The 18,566-nt window shown below is 39.8% G+C and overlaps 2 protein-coding genes across 3 annotated transcripts; both read right to left on the bottom strand.

The window, feature by feature from the left end:
* Nucleotides 1–110: 110 nt before the first annotated feature.
* Nucleotides 111–5,781, bottom strand: polg2 (polymerase (DNA directed), gamma 2, accessory subunit). Of its 2 annotated transcripts, none has more exons than XM_088005556.1 (8): nucleotides 4,929–5,781; nucleotides 4,378–4,477; nucleotides 3,579–3,684; nucleotides 3,100–3,255; nucleotides 1,705–1,842; nucleotides 939–1,019; nucleotides 741–841; nucleotides 111–637 (listed from the first exon to the last, which is right to left on the bottom strand). In XM_088005556.1, the coding sequence occupies exons 1-8, from the start codon at nucleotides 5,383–5,385 to the stop codon at nucleotides 472–474; spliced, it is 1,305 nt and encodes a 434-aa protein (XP_087861682.1). In that variant the 5' UTR covers nucleotides 5,386–5,781; the 3' UTR covers nucleotides 111–471. The 2 variants fall into 2 exon arrangements, with proteins under 2 accessions (XP_087861682.1, XP_014844552.1); XM_014989066.2 differs by having other exon boundaries at nucleotides 3,070–3,255; nucleotides 4,929–5,776.
* Nucleotides 5,782–6,754: 973 nt separating this feature from the next.
* On the bottom strand, nucleotides 6,755–17,545 carry LOC106918959 (putative ATP-dependent RNA helicase DDX5). The gene is made up of 13 exons (XM_014989063.2): nucleotides 17,364–17,545; nucleotides 14,927–15,107; nucleotides 14,702–14,798; nucleotides 14,463–14,596; nucleotides 13,961–14,026; nucleotides 12,803–12,944; nucleotides 12,564–12,724; nucleotides 12,257–12,429; nucleotides 11,390–11,500; nucleotides 11,215–11,276; nucleotides 10,477–10,536; nucleotides 8,824–9,045; nucleotides 6,755–7,573 (listed from the first exon to the last, which is right to left on the bottom strand). The coding sequence occupies exons 1-13, from the start codon at nucleotides 17,402–17,404 to the stop codon at nucleotides 7,110–7,112; spliced, it is 1,914 nt and encodes a 637-aa protein (XP_014844549.2). The 5' UTR covers nucleotides 17,405–17,545; the 3' UTR covers nucleotides 6,755–7,109.
* Nucleotides 17,546–18,566: the final 1,021 nt, after the last annotated feature.

The following is an 18,566-nucleotide window of genomic DNA, read 5'->3' as shown; positions in this document are numbered from 1 at the left end:
AGCCGATGGGATGTGAAGATGTATTTTCTACTTAATTTTGATTAAATTATCAATACGATGAACAACATATTAAATAATGATGGGTGAAAGTTCCAGAAAAACTGCAAACAGGCTGATAATGTAGTTTATTTTTCTAACAGGTTTTATTGAAAATAATAAAAAAAAAAAACAGGTCATACTCCATTGTGTGATGCAACAATGCTCAAGTAATGTCATAATTTCCCCTGAGAAATAATTACTTTGCAGATTTTTTTACTTTAACTGGTCATCTGTTCACTGATCATCCGCTTTGTGATAACAAATCAACCATCGACAGGAAGCTGAGGACATTTTACTTCCAAACGGTCTCTTTAGCCTTTTCAGAAGACTCCAGCAGTTAAAGCCAAAACGTCTCTCAGTTTGGTTGCGACAGGTTTACTTATGGGACTGAGTCATTCGCTGAGAGGGAAGTACAACATGATTTTCACACATTCATAATTTGTCAGCAGCAGAAACATATTTAGAGAGAAAGTTCCTAATTTCTGAAATGTGCATGGTCTCTCTGATGGTTGTGTCTCTGCTGCGGACTTGCAGTAGGCCGCTCTCCAGAGTCTTTTCACCGATCACCACAGTGAAGAGAACGCCCATCTCATCATATCTGGAATCGATTTACAGAAAAACACAAGTGATGAGCCATAATTTCTGCATTTCTCCTGATGGTGAACAGAAAGACATTTCATCAGTAAGGGGCTTTTATTTACTTGGCATTCAGAAGCTCTAATGATGTCGGCACAGCTTCAAGATATCCAGGCCACGCAGAGATCTTAGCTTCCAGAAACTCCTGCAGGAGGCCCTCACAGATCTACGATAAATGTTGAAACAATTAACATTCTTCCTTTTATGCATGCTGATTAGATGATTTCATATTCTGGGATCAAAGGTCAGAATAAAGTTCTGACCTGCCTCATTTCCACAGTGGCTCCCTTGCCGACATCTAAAGCCACTTTAACAGGAGCCAAAACTGGATGCAGCTTTAAAACCTAAAACAGAAATGGAAAACCGGAGGTCACTAAAGAGAGAAGTGCGTATATTCCAGGTGAGATGCGGCACAGCGTCACCTTTCTCTACTGCAGCGTCACCTCTCTGCTGCAGCCTCACCTTACTCTGCTGCAGCCTCACCTTACTCTGCTGCAGCGTCACCTTACTCTGCTGCAGCGTCACCTTACTCTGCTGCAGCGTCACCTTACTCTGCTGCAGCGTCACCTTACTCTGCTGCAGCCTCACCTTACTCTGCTGCAGCGTCACCTTACTCTGCTGCAGCGTCACCTTACTCTGCTGCAGCCTCACCTTTCTCTGCTGCAGCCTCACCTTTCTCTGCTGCAGCCTCACCTTACTCTGCTGCAGCCTCACCTTACTCTGCTGCAGCGTCACCTTACTCTGCTGCAGCGTCACCTTACTCTGCTGCAGCCTCACCTTACTCTGCTGCAGCGTCACCTTACTCTGCTGCAGCCTCACCTTTCTCTGCTGCAGCCTCACCTTTCTCTGCTGCAGCCTCACCTTTCTCTGCTGCAGCCTCACCTTTCTCTGCTGCAGCCTCACCTTTCTCTGCTGCAGCCTCACCTTTCTCTGCTGCAGCCTCACCTTACTCTGCTGCAGCCTCACCTTTCTCTGCTGCAGCCTCACCTTTCTCTGCTGCAGCCTCACCTTACTCTGCTGCAGCCTCACCTTTCTCTGCTGCAGCCTCTTTCTGCCGTCTTCTCTTCTGAGCTCCTGGAGGGAGTTGGACAGGTAAGCCATCGCGCCGCGGTCCATGTTGCCGCTCACAGACACAACGTGGGGAACGGACTTTCGACCATCTCGAGTCTGGAGCGCAAGCAGCAAGTCAGAAAATGGTTACATGTTATCTGAAACAGCAGAATAAAATAATAATTTAACCTGACAGACTTAAAATATTTCCCTGCAGACTTTTTTTCTGAATGAACTTTACCTTCACCTTAGAAAATGGTGGAAAGCTGCAAAAAGAGAAAATCTTACCAACTATTTTTAGTTGAGTTTCTAGTGCAAATATCTTAAAACATTTGAAATTAGAGAAAACTGACATACTTTTACTTTTTAGCAGGAAATATAGGCTTGTTTAAAGTAAGTAATTCCTTAATATTGATGGAAAAGTGCTAGCTATAAGTGAAATAATCTGTCAGCGAAACAAGATATTTTTATTAAAATTTAAAATCTCCACTGGCAGATTATTTCACTTACAACTTAGTGCTTTTTCATCTATGTTAATGAGTTATTGATTTAAAATCAGCTCCTAATTCTTGCTGAAAAGTTGTCATTTATTTTAGCCCCATTTCAAGTGAACTTATATATTTGAACTAGAAACTAGACAAAAAACAAATACTTGGTACGATTTTGTGTTTTCATTACTGATTAATACTGCAATCACAACATCAAAAGCAATAAATATGAATTTATGATGATGAAGTCTCCACTAATATTTCTGATTTTTATCATCCAGGTTACTTAGATTTAAATCTGGTGTGTCCATCCAACTGGCCAAATATATAATCGATAAATGAATATTATAGCCTATCAAATAGTCCATCCAATGCTGTGATGGTAACAATAACAACATTTGTATTGTCAAAACAATTGTGACTAAAGAAGAAGACAAAAAAAAACCCAAAAAACTTAGAATTCCACAAATTTTAAGATTTTTCCTAAAATTAGGACATTTCTTTTTTAGCTGACCATGTTTAAGACATGACATCATTTCATTTAATTAGTTGCTAGGTGTTCTCCCAGCTGAATACTTCCACACTTTCCTGCATTTTTAGCCACTTACTGGCTCTGATCCACCTATTTTGAGACCTGTAGCAAGAGCTTCACATCTGAAACGAGTTTATTTTGGCATAAAATAGACAAGTTTCTCAGTTTAAACATTTATTATGCTCTGTTCTGAATAAAATGTTGACCATTGCAATTTGAAAGTCTGAGTTTTTATTTTATTTGGGTTGCATCACAGAGTTAAGAGTGAAACAACATTGCAGAAAGATCCTGGGGAGACAGAGGGCCTAACAGGTTCAGGCTGACCTGCAGTTTGGAGCGGATGCCCTTATGCACCTGCAGCAGCTCTGCGTCTCCTCGACACCACAGCGTCTCCAGCGATTCGAGGCCCCACGGAAACTTGTACAAGATCTTCACCCCTCGAGACGTTTTCTCTTCAAGCTCGTTTTCAGGCACCTCGGCGCTGCTGAAGTCAGAGGGAGACAAGGCGAACTGGACGGGTTGAAAGGAGATGACAACACAAAATGGATGACATATGACAAAGTCTGAGACTGAAGCAACCAAAGAGTGTCACAAAAATAATCTGATCATGATCCTGTAAGTTGGACATCAATATTTGGAAAAAAAAAATCTTCCCCTATTACTCACTTTATCATCATCATCATCATCAACATATTCTGGAAAGTCTAAATTCATACAATAACGTCTGGTTTTCTTATAAATTTAAATATTTCTGTTTTCATATTATTTCAACTCATTTCTCAGCGGGAAGTTTTTCCACCGTCTCTTTTATTTGAGTTTCTGTCAACACTCACCTTCCTCCACCACTTCAGCCTGTGGCGGGCCCAGTGATCCAGCCACTGGGACGAGGAGCGAGGAGAGCAAAACCAAACCAGGGACGTCTGGGTGACCTCAGCGGAGCTGGCAGGAAGACAGAAACGAGTAAGTGAATCTAAACAGACTGTCGACATCTTGTGGAAGCCACAACCAGAAAACCATCCTTTCTATTCCAGAGCTACAAATGTGCCTGTAAAATCACAATCACTTAATTAAAACCACAACAAGTGCAGTCATAACATGACTTGTTGATTCCACCAGATACTGCAGGTTCTCAGCCACAGGTGAAATAAATTTAAGGATGTTAAACTTGTAATCCGAAGGAGTAACCACAGGGTTGGACAATAAATCAACATCAATGTATTCTGTGATAGACACCTGATCAATATCAATAGATAAGGCAGCTGATAGAATATTCAATAATTCCACTGAACTCTGAACCAGAACCGCACAGCATTCTGGGGAATGTAGGCAGAGAAAAGACTTTAGCTGCTCAACTTCTCACTGCGAAGCAAAGTTGGTGGAATCAACTAACTCACTCACTCATTCTTTGGTTACCTAGCAACTCACTCATTCTTTGGTTACCTAGCAACTCACTCATTCTTTGGTTACCTAGCAACAACCTGTTCAGTTAACTGCCACAGCAGCAGTTACACGCTTCCTAACTGCTTAAAAATAAAATAATAACAGTACGGGATGAAAACTGTGGATAAAACTGTTTTAGGTTACACCATCAGTTTTGCAGTATTTCAGATATTTGGAGTATCTGAACCTCACCAACCATCTGAAGGCTGGAAACAAGGACCGGACTCAGCCAGGCCAAAGGGAAGCTTTTTGTTCACCATCTCCAGAGAGGGCACAAACTGCTCCAAGGCACCTGTAAACACATCGTGAGTTATACATGGAATAAATCCTGGAAGCACAAATTTACAATGGTGTATTAGGGCCATTGTAGATAGATGAAAAAGAAAAAAAAAGTTTCAATTTTCACCAAAAAACAGGAATTTTTAGATTAATCTCACAAATTTTCAAGAAAGAAACTTGGACATTTCTGATTTTGAAAAGCCAAAACATTTGCTAGAAGAAGCTCAGAAGGTTTCAAGACAAAAAAAAAATAATTGACTTTTGTTAATCTGAAAATTCCTCAGTTTTTCCAAGCAAAATTTCAACTTTGCAAACTCAGAAATCTCCAAGTTTTTTCTGGAAAATTTCTGAGATTAATCTAAAAATCTTTGAGTTCTTTTGAAGGAAATTTGCTCCTTTTCTCTATCTACATTGGGCAAATTTCCAAAACGTATGATAATTATAGAAGGATGAATTGTTTCTACCTTGAAGTAAACTTGTTCTCACAGATGGAGAGCTCAGCAGCAGCCTGTTCAGCTTCTGGATCAGCTGCTCTCTGCTCAACTCAGACTGATCCAGTATCTGCTGGAAAGGTTCAGATTGAACAACCCGGGCTCCTCCAGCTGCTCTGACCGGGCTGCTGCTCAAAGTATTCACCCCGAACACCCAGGCCCTGGACCCGGTCACCGAGTGCCACCACTGCTGCAGCAGGTTCCTCTTCAGCTCCACGCCCAAAGGTCCGTAGCTGCAGCTCCAGCCTCTCCGGAACAGCTCCGAGTTGCTCTCTCCGGGAGAAATATAGTATCTGTCCGCACAGAGCTGCAGTAAAGTCCGGACGCGGTCCAAAACATCAGGCGGTGCTGTGTCACAATGTCCTCTGGTGCTCTTCAGTGGAGATGTAAGCTGTGACAGGATGCAGCGTCTGGCGCTCAGAGTCAACATGCTGAAGGTGGAGAGTAACCCCGGTCCAAATATCAAGCTAAGTCAGGAATAAATTATGATAAAATCATTTATGTGCACCTTCTGGGCCACAATCACTCCTAAATCCTGCTGTAACAGACTTCCAATACTGTCTGAAGGAAACATTTGCGGATGTTGAACAAAAAACAGCTCCGCACTGAGCTAAGCTGAGCGGCGTCACAACCCGCAACATTTACGGTTTTTAGGGTAACTGCTCTCCCGGTACATATGCAGCTATAATATCTGGAAAAAGGTTTGCAACATACAAAATAAACTACACCAGGATCAAGTATCTATGAAGATACATCCAGCATGCTTTCCAGATCCGGAACTTAGTGATTAACATCCGGGTCATGACGTGAGAGAATCTGGTTACTAAGCAACGAGAAGTCGCTTAACGGTAACGTATTTCCATTGATCCAACTAATTGTGTTGACAACTAATTTGATTTTAATAAAATTATTTCTGCCGCAATAATACATATTGTCTGTAGTTAAAATTATTGTATTACATATTTTATCAGTAAACTCGAATTAGTTCAAGTTTTATATCACATTAGCCACAGTCATGGCAACTAAGTAGCCTACAGTAAAAAACCAACCACTGTATATTAATAAATAAAATTAGCAAATTATTAAAATATACTTCATTAAATACATGTAAAAACTGGACTTTGTGTGTGTCTAAATTATGTCCTGGTTCTCTGCAATAGACTTAAGTTACTTTATTTGTATGGCTGTGTAGATTTTGTTACTGTTGACTAATTTGATTACACAGAAGTGGAACACTGAACATAAGCTTTTAGAATTGTAAAGGTTACCAACCGTTTTTTCAATTAAAAATGTCAAATATTTAATCTGAAATGGACGTTTGTTTTTCTCTATGCATTTGAATTATGTCAAAAATGCACAAGCTTAAAATAAAAAGGTGATCAAAGGAAGGTTCTTTGAAGATGTTACTATGTCCCTATTGAATCAATTTCTCTTTTCATGGCTAGTTGAGTAAGAAAGAAAAACTAGATGCATTTCTACAAAAAGACTAAATGTTACACTATTGTTTTTGCTGAAAGTGATCAGTTTACATACAAATAGATCAATTTAGTCAAACAGTTTACATGTTAGTGCAAATCTTTAGGGGGAAAAAAACCTGAAAAAATTACAAGTGAGAATTTCAGCCAACCTGAATAGTTTTAATATTTATAAACAGTACTATGGATGGATGCTGCTCTCAATGTGCAATGTTACAAATAAATGTCTCGATTCCTTGTCCTTCACACATCTGGCACAAAAAGGTTTAAAGTATCTAAAAAAAATCCCCACTCCCTTAAATATTCAACACCAGTCAGACAAGATTGGATTTTCTTATTTTTATTTAAAAGGGACCCTGGGCACCCTTCAGATACAATTTTCATATCACTTTAAACTGAAAGTGAAAACACAGGATTACCTAGTAAAAATAAATTACTGAGGAATGTAACAAAAAAAATTAAAATAAAATAAAATAGAAAACACAGTCCAGGAAAAGTGCAGCAATCATGTTTACACTATGGGAGACTTTATGATCCCATTTACTCATCTGGGTTTACTGAATAATTCCAACCATGCTGTAAGCAAAACAACGTTAAACAAGTACAAAGAATAATATGAGAATCGTACGGTAAGATTTCAAGACTCATGTTGGGGTCTGATAATGTGAATTTACAATATTTACTGAGGGAATGGCGGCGGCATCGGGTAGGGCACCATTGGTGGCGGTGGCGGCGGCTGTTGGTTCTGTGGCGGCGGCTGAGAGTTGAAGGGGAACGGCGGGTGGTTCACGCCGTTCTGAGCGGGCCTCTGCATGCCGCCAAACTGAGGGGGGCCTTGGAAGTTCTGGTTACCGAAGCCGCCAGCGCCGCCGCCTTGGTTTGGTGGCGCGCTAAAGTTACCCTGTCCGTTACTATTGCTGTAATTGCTGTTGCCATAGTTACCGCTAGAATTGCTATTGTTGCCTCCATAATTCCCACCGTTTTGGGCTTTGCTTCCCCCAAAGGCAGTTTTCGGCCCGTTGCCGAACCCTCTATCGCCGTCCCTGTCCCTGTAGCCGCCTCCGCCACCGAAGTTACTTCTGCCGCCTGAATACCTATCGCGACGGTCATCCCTGTAGCCACCTCTTCCCCCCCGTCCGCGACCTGCATCAGTGGAAGACAAAACAAGAGAGAGTGGTGAATACATTAAATCTGAAGATGCAATGCTGAGATACAGAAATATGTCTATACATTAGAATATCAAACAGTTCAGTTTTTTTAAGTTCAAAATGGAAACCCCACATATAGATACATTATATAAAGTGATACAGAAAGACTGTGTTTACTAATTTTGATGAATATGGTTCACAACTAAAGGAAACCCAGATGTCAGGAAACTTACACTTCAAAGTAGGCCTGTATTTGCAGGATATGTGCTACAACTGTCACTTTCCTCATATTAAGCCATTTCAGAACCAAAAGCCGCTTCAGAAACCTAAATAAAGTACTAGGACTGGTAAAACAGGAAGCGGTTATGTCACTATATTTTTCATGCAAAATAACTAATCAATAATTATCAATAAACTCATACGAAATGCTAAAATAGTGATACATTTTACAGGTGTATTGTCTAAATAAAGTGACATTTTTTCCCTCACCGTTAGAAGTTAAATCAGACTAAACTTCTCTTGTTTTAGGTTAGTTAGAATTATGAAAACTTAGCGAGAAAACTTTTTTTAGAGACTGACTTTTTTTTTTAATTCAGAAGTTTAAATACAGGTTGTACTCTTCCCTATCCTTTCAACAATGTGAAAGTTAAACAACCCACAATCCAGAAATGCATCACATTATTGAACAAATAAAAAATAACCAACACTTTCCCTCCCTCTCCTGAAACACAATTAGCAACAAGATGGCTGTTAATATCAGCTTAGTTTTATTTGTTGGACCAATACAGATGTTAATAATGACAAATGCAGCACTGGAAAAAATTAAGAGACCGCTTAAAATGATCAGTTTCTCTGATTTTAATCTTTATAGGCATATGTTTGAGTAAAATGAACATTTTTCTTTTATTCTATGAACTACTGACAACATGTCTCTGAAATTCCAAGTAAAAATTTAGTATTTGTGGAAAATGAGAAATGGTCAAAATAACGAAAAAGATGCAGACCTCAAATAATGCAAAGAAAACAAGTTCATATTCATTTAGAAACAACAATAATAATGTTTAAGCACAGGAAGAGTTCAGAAATCAGTATTTGGTGGAATAACCAGGAGGTTTTCAATGGGTGGTCTCTCAGTTTTTTCCAGAGCTGTGTCTGACATTAGTGCCGATATATTGTGCATCCCCAATAACAAAGCCATAAAGAGCTCATTACCTACAGAAGCAGGTAAATTAATTTTAGTTTTACCTCCTCTGTCCTCTGCCATCTGGATGAGCTTGGGATTGATGGCCTGGTTAGCCTCGCGCAGCACAGAGATCAGGTCGCTGGCCTGTTTCATGTTGTTGGGGGTGAAGAAGGTGTAGGCTGTGCCCGTTTTTTGACTGCGGGCCGTGCGGCCAATGCGGTGGATATAGTCCTCGGAGGAGTTAGGGTAGTCATAATTGATGACAAATTTCACATCCTCCACATCTGTGAAAGTGTTGCAGTGTGGCAAAACAATACATAGGAGGCCACAGGATTTTGCACACCACAACAGCCAGATCAGAGGGAAAAGTTAGCAACTGGTCAATGCTGAGGGGAGAAAAGTGGTTATTTAGCTGTGGAGGAAACAGATTAGAGGCGACAAAAGAGTGTGTAAACATCTATTCCATGGGAATACTACTGTGGGAAGAGAGAAACGATGCACACTCCTATTGCTTACCCTAATCAAGAGTCAAAGACAGTCTCCCTTGTCTACAAAAGGGAGTGAAGATAGATTTAAGTCTTACCATAAAAGGAGTATGCATTCACTAGTCCTTTCCCAATGCAGCGAAATCCCCCACATATTGTCAAGTGACATCCAGGAGCTTCTACGCAGTTAGGCCAACCATGTGCACTGGGACCTCCTCATGAGCCAATATAGGACCATTGAGTGGTATGTTTTTGCAGGTTCAGGTTTTTCCCCAGTACACTCTCATAAGAACCTTGATATTAAAGGCCGCACTGCACGTCTTGCCAAGACAAACTAGACTATGCACCAATTAAAAAACGGGACCCTTTCAAACCACAAACAAAAGAGTCCCAGCATTGAACCTTGTGGGACTCCGATGCAAACGTAAAGTAAAGCCCTCCCCCCACTTCATCAGTTTCATCGAGGCAAGATCTTCCAAGAAGCCAGTGTTCACTTGAGAAAATGTCTCTCGTTGGCAGGTCTCGACATGACTATAAAACGCAGGCGAGGGAGGAACTTTGGTTTTCAGCTTTCTCATTCTCCTCTGTTTAGATGTTCCCACTAGTCCCTCAACACATGTGCCAGGTCTCAATTTTCAGAGACAAAAAAAATTTCAAAACTGCTCTCTCCATTTCACGAAATCCAGCACGAGAAACAAACCAGCCGCCAAATTTTGACAAGCTGACCCCCATGCTACATAAAACGAGTGCCTAGAGATAACGTTTGTTCCAAATCTCAAACAAAGGGACTTGCGTAAACTGCAACCTCTTACACAACATGCAAGGCCAATGTCACAGCATCGAGCATATAAGTATATTTTCGTATGTTTGAGTTGGAACCAGCTGGATGGATACTTGTTGGGTGAAATCCATGGACAGAGAACAGATGTGTGTGTATTTCAACAACATATCAGAGACAAAGGCTTAGCCACGCAGCCTTTTGAAGATCACTGGCACACAAGAGCTTTCACCTCTCTAGGCCCACTGGGTGGCAAGCCAGTGGAGCAAATCCAATATGTCCTCCTTCTCCCTCTCGAGGCCTGGGACTGTCATGCCTAGCGCCTGCCACAAAGACTGCACCTTAAGGTGAGGAAAAACTCAGAAAATGCATAGAGAAGTTAAAGAAAGCAGAAAACTTTCTTTAAAATAAGGAAAACACTGATAAGTGGAGCAACTCGATGGCATACTGACCTAAACCACGGGAGGCCACGTCTGTAGCAATCAGAATTGGAGCTTTGCCAAATCTGAACTCTGTAGACAAACAACAGTTTCAATCAGCCAACAGATGAATCTGGACACAGTTTATATTCCATTGCTTTAAAGCTGAAGTATGTAACTTTTATTAAAAATATGTTTTTCTACATATTTGTTAAAACTGTTACTATGTCCTGACAGTACAGTATGAAACAGATAATCTCTGATTATCTGTCTTCTCCCAGCACCAACTACAGAAATGCACTGCTCAGGCAGAATGACCAATCACAGCAGGGCAGGGAGGCGGGAGTTAGTGCTGTCAATCATCCTTATGAACGGCTGGTTCTGCTGTGAATGCTAAGGCTAATTAGCATGGCCATCAATGACAGCAGATAGATAGTTTTTCTGCAATATTAAGTTGTTTCTCCACCATAAGCACATTGAGCACCGCATACATGAGTTTGATTGACAGCGCCAAGACCCTCCTTCTGGCTCTGACTGGTTGTTTCTGACCAGGAGTGGTGCATCTTTTCAGATGTCAATATCAGCTTAGGGAGGAGATGGAGGAGCTTGATATTTTCAAAGATTATCTGTCTCACATTATGCAGTCGTGATATTTAGCTTATGAATGAGCTAAATATCAGTAAATGGTGACAGTAAAAAACATCGTCTATAACAGTTACAGACACCAGCTTTAACGTGAAATGTAAAATAAATTTAAAAATACAGCCTTACCATTAAGAACCCAGTCCCTCTCTTGCTGGCTCTTGTCTCCATGGATACCCATTGCTGGCCACCTACAGACACAGATAACATAGAGACCCTTTAACTCAGGCGGTTCAAGATTATTCTAATACACAAGCTAAATAAAATGAGCAATTTTCGCCATTCAGCTGAAAATGATCCTCACCCATCTCTTCTCATTCTCCTGGTAAGTTCATCACAACGTCTTTTGGTCTCCACAAAGATAATGGTCTTGTTCTCCTTTTCGCTCATTATCTCCTCCAACAAACGGATCAGCCTTAAAACAGCAGAAAATAAAGGTTTAACTGATCAAATCTACAGGAATAATATTTGCAGGAATATGACGGGAAGCAGATGTGAGGGTGCTCTAACCGGTTTCCTTTAGATCTATTTGCTTGTTTATATACCAACTCATCAAATGTGTCTTTTCCAGTAGACCGGTTTCAGTACATAACAGTTTCTAAGCAGCAGGTCTTTGTATTTCCACAAAGATAAAATCCCTGGTTATAGCACAGAAATCTGGAGCCATCCCAGCCCAGTGTGCTGCGGGTTCACTGAAATAGTAGCCAACTAAAACATGCCATGTTTAAAACTCCAGAGTTTTGTTTCTTTTTTTATTTGTTTAATAAAAAACTAGCAGCAAAAACAAAGCACAACAGCGATACAATGTTAGAATAACTGTCCCTTCCTCTTGTTTATTTAGAGTAAGTGAATGTCGGTTATCTTTTCGTATCACCAGGTGGTTTTTCTAGATTCTGCTCTAAAAATGTCTCCATCACAGGTGGATGTCACAGGTAATTGTTTAAAACCAGGTTCTGATATTACAGAGTCTATATGATGGGATACTACAATACATATTATGGTGCTTGAACTGTCTTCATGCACTAGAGTCCCTCAAAAAAATAAAAAAATAAAATAAAACAGAGAGAGGATCAAATAAGAAATAAATGAGAAAAAAAAGCAACCTGCTTCTTTTACCCAATAGGTTAAGAACTGCAGCCTCTTTGGTGGAAAAGCTCAGTTTTCTACTCACTTGTCCTCCTTCTCCAGGTCATTGCAGACATCAACTATCTGCAGGATGTTATGATTGGCACTGAGCTGCAATGCACCAATATTGATCTGGACGTAATCCTTCAGGAAGTCCTCAGCCAGCTGACGAACCTCTTTGGGCCAGGTGGCGCTCCACATCAGAGTCTGACGATCAGGCTGACAAAAAAACAAAACAAATAACGTCAATTCTACTTACAGGTAAATAAAAAAACTGAGTTATTTGTTTATTTCTTGCGTGGCAGTGATGCATGTTAAAGCTAGCCGTCTCCTCTATGAAAGGCAAAACTCACCCGAATTTGTTCCACTATTTTGCGGATCTGCGGTTCAAAGCCCATGTCCAGCATGCGGTCAGCTTCATCCAGCACAAGGTAGGTGCAACGACGCAGATTGGTTTTACCACACTCCAGGAAATCGATGAGACGGCCTGGAGTAGCGATGCAAATCTCCACTCCTTCAACACAAACAAAGACGGCGATCAATAAAAACAGAAAGGAGTTGAGTTTCCATCACAACATTAAAGCAGGCCTACCCCTCTCCAGGTCCCTTATCTGTGGCCCTTTAGGCGCGCCACCGTAGATGCAGGTACTCTTGAGACGAGAAGCCCTCCCATATTCAGCAGCCACTTGTTGCACCTGCTGAGCCAGCTCCCGGGTCGGCGCCAGAACCAAGCACTACGGGAAACAGAATCACTTCAGCTAATCGACCACATTATTGGTCAGTTACTTCACTCACACACAGCTCAGGTTTACATTTAGTCTTCGTTCACACTGCAGCCTGAAGTGACCCAGATCTGATTTTGACGTAATGCGACCTGACCCTGATCTTTTCATAACAGTCTGAACAGATCAGATTTTTTTAATGCGACCAGGTTATATGTGGTCCTAAATCAGATACATATCTGATCTTTTAAAAGGTGACCCGAGTCTGAACGGCCAGGTCACATTCATCACATTAACGTCATTGATACTTGACAAATGTCACTATTCTGCATCCTGATACGAGCAAGAGGGAAGAAAAACAACAACCACGACTGATGATAATGAGGATTAAGTTGTTAATGTTATTAAATTTAAAATTGTAAGATGTACACTCTTTATGTGTGGTGTTATTGCGCCCTCTGCTGCGGGACACTTCCAGGTCATCTGCTGTTCACACTGGAGATCACACACAAGTCGCATAAACACCTCTGAAAAAACTAAGAGACCACTTAAAATTATCTGTGATAATTTTAAGGTGTATATTTGAGTAAAATTAAGATTGTTCTTTTATTCTATGAACTACTAACAACATGTGTCTGAAATTCCAAGCAGAAATTTAGTATTTATGATAAACGTTCAAAATAACGAAAACATTGCAGTGCTTTCAGACCTCAAATAATGCAAGGAGAACAAATTCATACTCATTTAGAAACAACAACACTAATGTTTTAACTTAAGAAGAGCTCAGTAATCAATATTTGGTGGAATAACCAAGAAGTTTTCAATGGGGTTCAGTGCAGTGGGCTTTTTACCAGAGCTTTATATGGAAATGTGAACAAGCATGCAAAAATATTCAGATTCCACCAAAAACCAGAACTGAGCATTGAAGCCTGCAGTGTGAATGTAGCATTAGATTCCATTTTAAAGTCATTTGTTCATATATAGCAACCACACACATCACAGACAATAACAGCTCAAGGCGTACTTACAATGGGTCCGTCTCCGTGCTCCAGGAACGGCTGATGTTGGATGTGAACAATCGCTGGCAGAAGATACTAAAAAATTTAAATGAAAAAAGATGCTTAACACCTAATGAATGTCATAAGACCCCCACTTTCTTACATTATCGTTTATCATGACACATTTCTTATTATAAGACTCTGATTTATTATTGTCATGATAAAATCTAATTAGTGTCATTTAAACTCCCCAGAGCTGTCCGCATATTGTTAGCTTTGCTATTTTCTCTAGTTTGCTTAATGAGTGATCAATAAATTTGAAAAAAATATTAATTGCAGTTATGTGCAGAGCAGCGTTTGTGTTGTCTTAAAAAAGGAAGAAGTTGCAAACGGTTCTTATCATCACCTTTATTTTTATCAGAATAGTACCATCATAAGACTAATTCCATATTGCTCATTCCTAAGCTAAATAGGTTAAACTTGCACTTAAGAAGAAGTAAGTACTTGAAGGAAGTAAAAAGTGATCACTTACAGCAATGGTTTTCCCAGAGCCGGTTTGAGCGATGCCCACCATGTCTTTGCCGCTCAGAGCGACTGGCCAGCCCTGGGACTGGATTGGAGTCGGTTCAGTGAAGTTCTGCTTAACAATAACATCCATGACGTAGCCTGAGAAAATGGGATATTCAAGTTTAATTGCTGGTAGCATGGCAGAACGTTTGAATATATCGGGGGTAAATAATGTCAGAATCGGTTTGAATCATTTTGGCTCACTTGGAAAAGCAGCTTCATGGAATTTAACAATTGGTTTGGGACAATCTCTGCCTTTCACTGTGACTTCTTTGCTTCTCCGATACTCTTCAACCTCTTGCTGAAATTGGAAAAGAAAAAACAGGAAAGATGAAATTAGTTTCTCACTCTGCTTCTACAAAATAAATTCACTTCGACTTACAGATCGCAGAGGTAAATGAGAAACTCTGAAACGAATCTCTGTCTCACCAGAGGTCTGTGTGTGACGTCCAGGTGTTCCTGGTAGAAGTTCTTCTGAAACTTTGGAAGCTCATCCAGGTTCCAGTGTCTCTTCCTCAGCCGTTCTCCGGGGTTTCCAAACTTTCCGGGAGGAGGTCCTCCCCTGTTGCCTCCTCCACCGCCACCGAAACGAGGAGGGCCGCCACCATATCTGAAGAAGAAACAAATCATTTCGTAAAGAAAAAAAAAAAAAAAAAACTTGTTTATGTTGAGGTCTAAAAAATATCTACATTTATCTGCCGTTTTAACAAAACCTAAATTTGGAGCAGAAAAAATATATTCAACTGTGAATCTGTTGCTAAAAATTGCAATGATGATATCAGCTAAGAATAACATTTGGTAATATTTTATTTGAAGGGGTGTGCGACATGAAACAGACATAAACATGACATAATGGCAATAATGAACATTAAGGAGTCTTCATGAATGTTTACAACTGTTGCCATGAAGTGTCATTCAGAAAATAATGATACTTTTAATGCAAAGTTGCATTAAAAGTCCAATAAAAGTATAAATATATAATTATTTAGTCAATAATGACTAAATTATTTATTTAGCCATTATAAATAGTTTATAATGACTAAGTCATTAAAAGTTTATGACTTTTAATGGACATAAAAAGTCCATTAAGTGTCAACTTTGCATTGAAAGTGTCATTATTTGCTGAATGACACGTCATGGCAACAGTCAAACATTCATGAAGACTCCTTCATGTTCATGTCTGCCGTCATGTCCGTCTTATGCGCACCCCTTCAAATGAAGTGCTGCTCAACGTTTTTCTGTCTTTATTATTACATATTAAAAATGTTGGTATAAAAACACACTTCAGGTTTGGGAGTTCATCCAACTGGCCAAACATGTTACCAATATGAAGAGTCTGAATACATGAGAATAAATATCGTTGCCAAGCTGTCCTTTGCAAATGTGATGCTGCACACACCGACATCGCTATGGCAACTCCATATACTGTGCAGCTTTACTAACGATGCCTTTTGCACTCATTTGGGAAAGACCTTCCACAGTTGCTAAGAGCGAACAAATCTTCCAGCTCTCATGCCAAGTAAACTATAACCAAGCCCAAAAGCCAGTCCCTGTTGTTGGTGTAATCTGTGATAAGGTCAGCTGCAGAAGCAATCTATGATACAGTTCATACTTTTAAAGACTCTGGTTTATTGTTGTTCAAACTCACGAGATTTGTATGAACCTTAGTTTTATAGCACACTAACTTTTTAATAAATACAGATGTAAAGCCATTATGGATTTATTTCCGTTTACCAATACACAATGTTCTTGCTGGGGAAACATTGAATTCAAGCATACTGCAGTGTGGCTCAGAGACGAGGTGTACATTTTGATTTAAAAGCTCGATCCTACTAAAGTAGATCTAAACTGGTTGTGTGATAAAGCTCTCATATTCAGAGTACTTCCTTATTGCGTATGGGAGTAGTTCAATGACAAGACTTTCTAGTTTTTCAACAACATCCTCTATATCTTCTCTTAGTAGATGTAGAGGTTGCATATGCAGCCATTGTTACACTTTTCCGGAAGTAATTTTAACCAAATTGGTGCATCTGTTTAAATGTGTTGTCAGGCAAATGTTACCAAATCTATCGAACCTTAGAGCACATTATGATAATCATGTCAATAGTTTTTTGGCAATATAAACAAATAGAAAAGAGGTCAAATTTTGAATATTTTGATCTGTCAAAATATTGGATATACAACCTGCTTTCACCACCTTTCGTCGGGAAATAGATTGTAGCTATTTTAAGCTTTTTTTATTTTTACATAACAAGAAAAAACAAACACCAATATGTAATTTTAAATATCATTTTCTTGATATAAATGGTTGGAAGGGGGGAATTTAATGAGCGAGCTCAAGGCTTGCGTTGGTGTAATTACTGGATGTACCGAACAAACTGACCGGGATGCAACATGGTGACCTACTTAAAAAACTCGGTGAATTAACGGAGGGTCGTGTTGCCTCCAGTAAAATACATTCGGATTGAGAACATTACGTATGAAATGAGCCTATTTGACAGGCATTTTTGCCCTGCAAACACAACCGCAAGCTAAGGGCAGACTGCGTCACAAGGCCGGGGAGGAAACAGCGGAGGCTGCCGATCAGCTGCAGACACAAGGCCGCCGTTTGCTGCCATTTTAGCTCCGATGACCAAACGGTGAATATTTTCCAGGCTCCGCGAGCCGCACGCGTGCCAACCGTCAACCAACGGTCACAATTTAGTACACAAATCTCACTTAGTCATCCAGTATTAATAACTACTCTAGACGTCCATGATTTTTTTTGTGAGTGCAGAAACCACAGCCGTGAAACCGACGTCATCAGTGTCTAAACACTGAGCTGCGAAACACAGAGAACAATAACTGAAGGCAAATTGATACATACCCTCTATCTCTGCCCCGGTCTCTGTCTGAAAAGCCAGGCATTATTTAGAAAATTGCCACGCAAAGGTAAATTAAGTCGAAAATATTGTTAGTCGGTCTATAAGCCTGGTGAGCGATAAGGGTGTTAGAAGAACCGGTTAAAAAGAAAATGCCGGCCGGCTCACAAACACAGACCATCGAGGCGGAAATGACCTCAGAGGCGGCGACTAACAGGCATATCCATCCGCGTCCGATAAAAAACATTTGCTGTGGTCCTACTTTATGCCTGAAATTACCATAAACTATTTCCCCTCTTTGCTTTATGAATGGTGATAGTATTTTAGCAGTAAGCTTAATTTGTGATACTCAAGTGCCTTTGGAATATATATGCAATTAGCAAAAATAAATACAAACAACTTAAATGTGATGAAGTTGAAAACAATGAAACAAGAAAATGCACCAGAGGTTATTGTATTTTTATGACTGAAGTCAAAAATTGAATTTATAAATTAAATCAATACAAACTTTGTCATGTTCCTATTTCAAGTTCAAAAGCCAGTTCAATTCCCAATGAATATGCTCAGTGATCACTGTGACCATAAGCAGCAAAACAAACAAATAATCTATTTCTTTGTCATTTGCAATTCAAACACTGCATCAACATGTTCACTAAAAGAGGGTTAGCCACAATGTGACTGATTTATTGAGATACAAATGATTAGATGTGTGAATCAATTTCTTTCTACTTCAGGTATCAGTTTATTAAGGTAGCCATATTAAATTTTGAAGTTGATGTTGATGGCTTTCCTACTTAGAATTATGAATTTTATGATCATTTTCATTTAACTAGAAACTTGAAAATATCAGCTTTTAAGTTAAACCGGATAATGTAATTAAACCAAACCTTTCACTCAGTCATCCAGGGCCGATTTATTGTGTTATGACAGCACAACAAACTGAAAACAACAAACTGCTTTTTCTGTTTGTAAAAGCGTTTTAAATTGTATGCTAATGGTATTTTCTTGCTAAAACAGTTTGAGAACCTGTGGAGGTGACTGTCTTTTTGCATCAAACCAGTAGATGAGCCTATCAAACAGTCCCCCCAGAGCCCATTTTGGATTTTCACTTACTTCCTCTTTCTGCCCAATCTGATGCTTGCTTCTGACTATAGAAAGTCATGTTCACCTCATCTAGATGCCTCAGTGTTTTGGGTTGAACCATCTGA

Source organism: Poecilia mexicana, unplaced genomic scaffold, assembly GCF_051168715.1.
Source record: "Poecilia mexicana isolate PSO_F unplaced genomic scaffold, ASM5116871v1 scaffold_1, whole genome shotgun sequence".
In the NCBI taxonomy this organism is placed as follows: Eukaryota; Metazoa; Chordata; class Actinopteri; order Cyprinodontiformes; family Poeciliidae; genus Poecilia; species Poecilia mexicana.
This window is presented reverse-complemented; position numbering and strand designations above follow the sequence as displayed.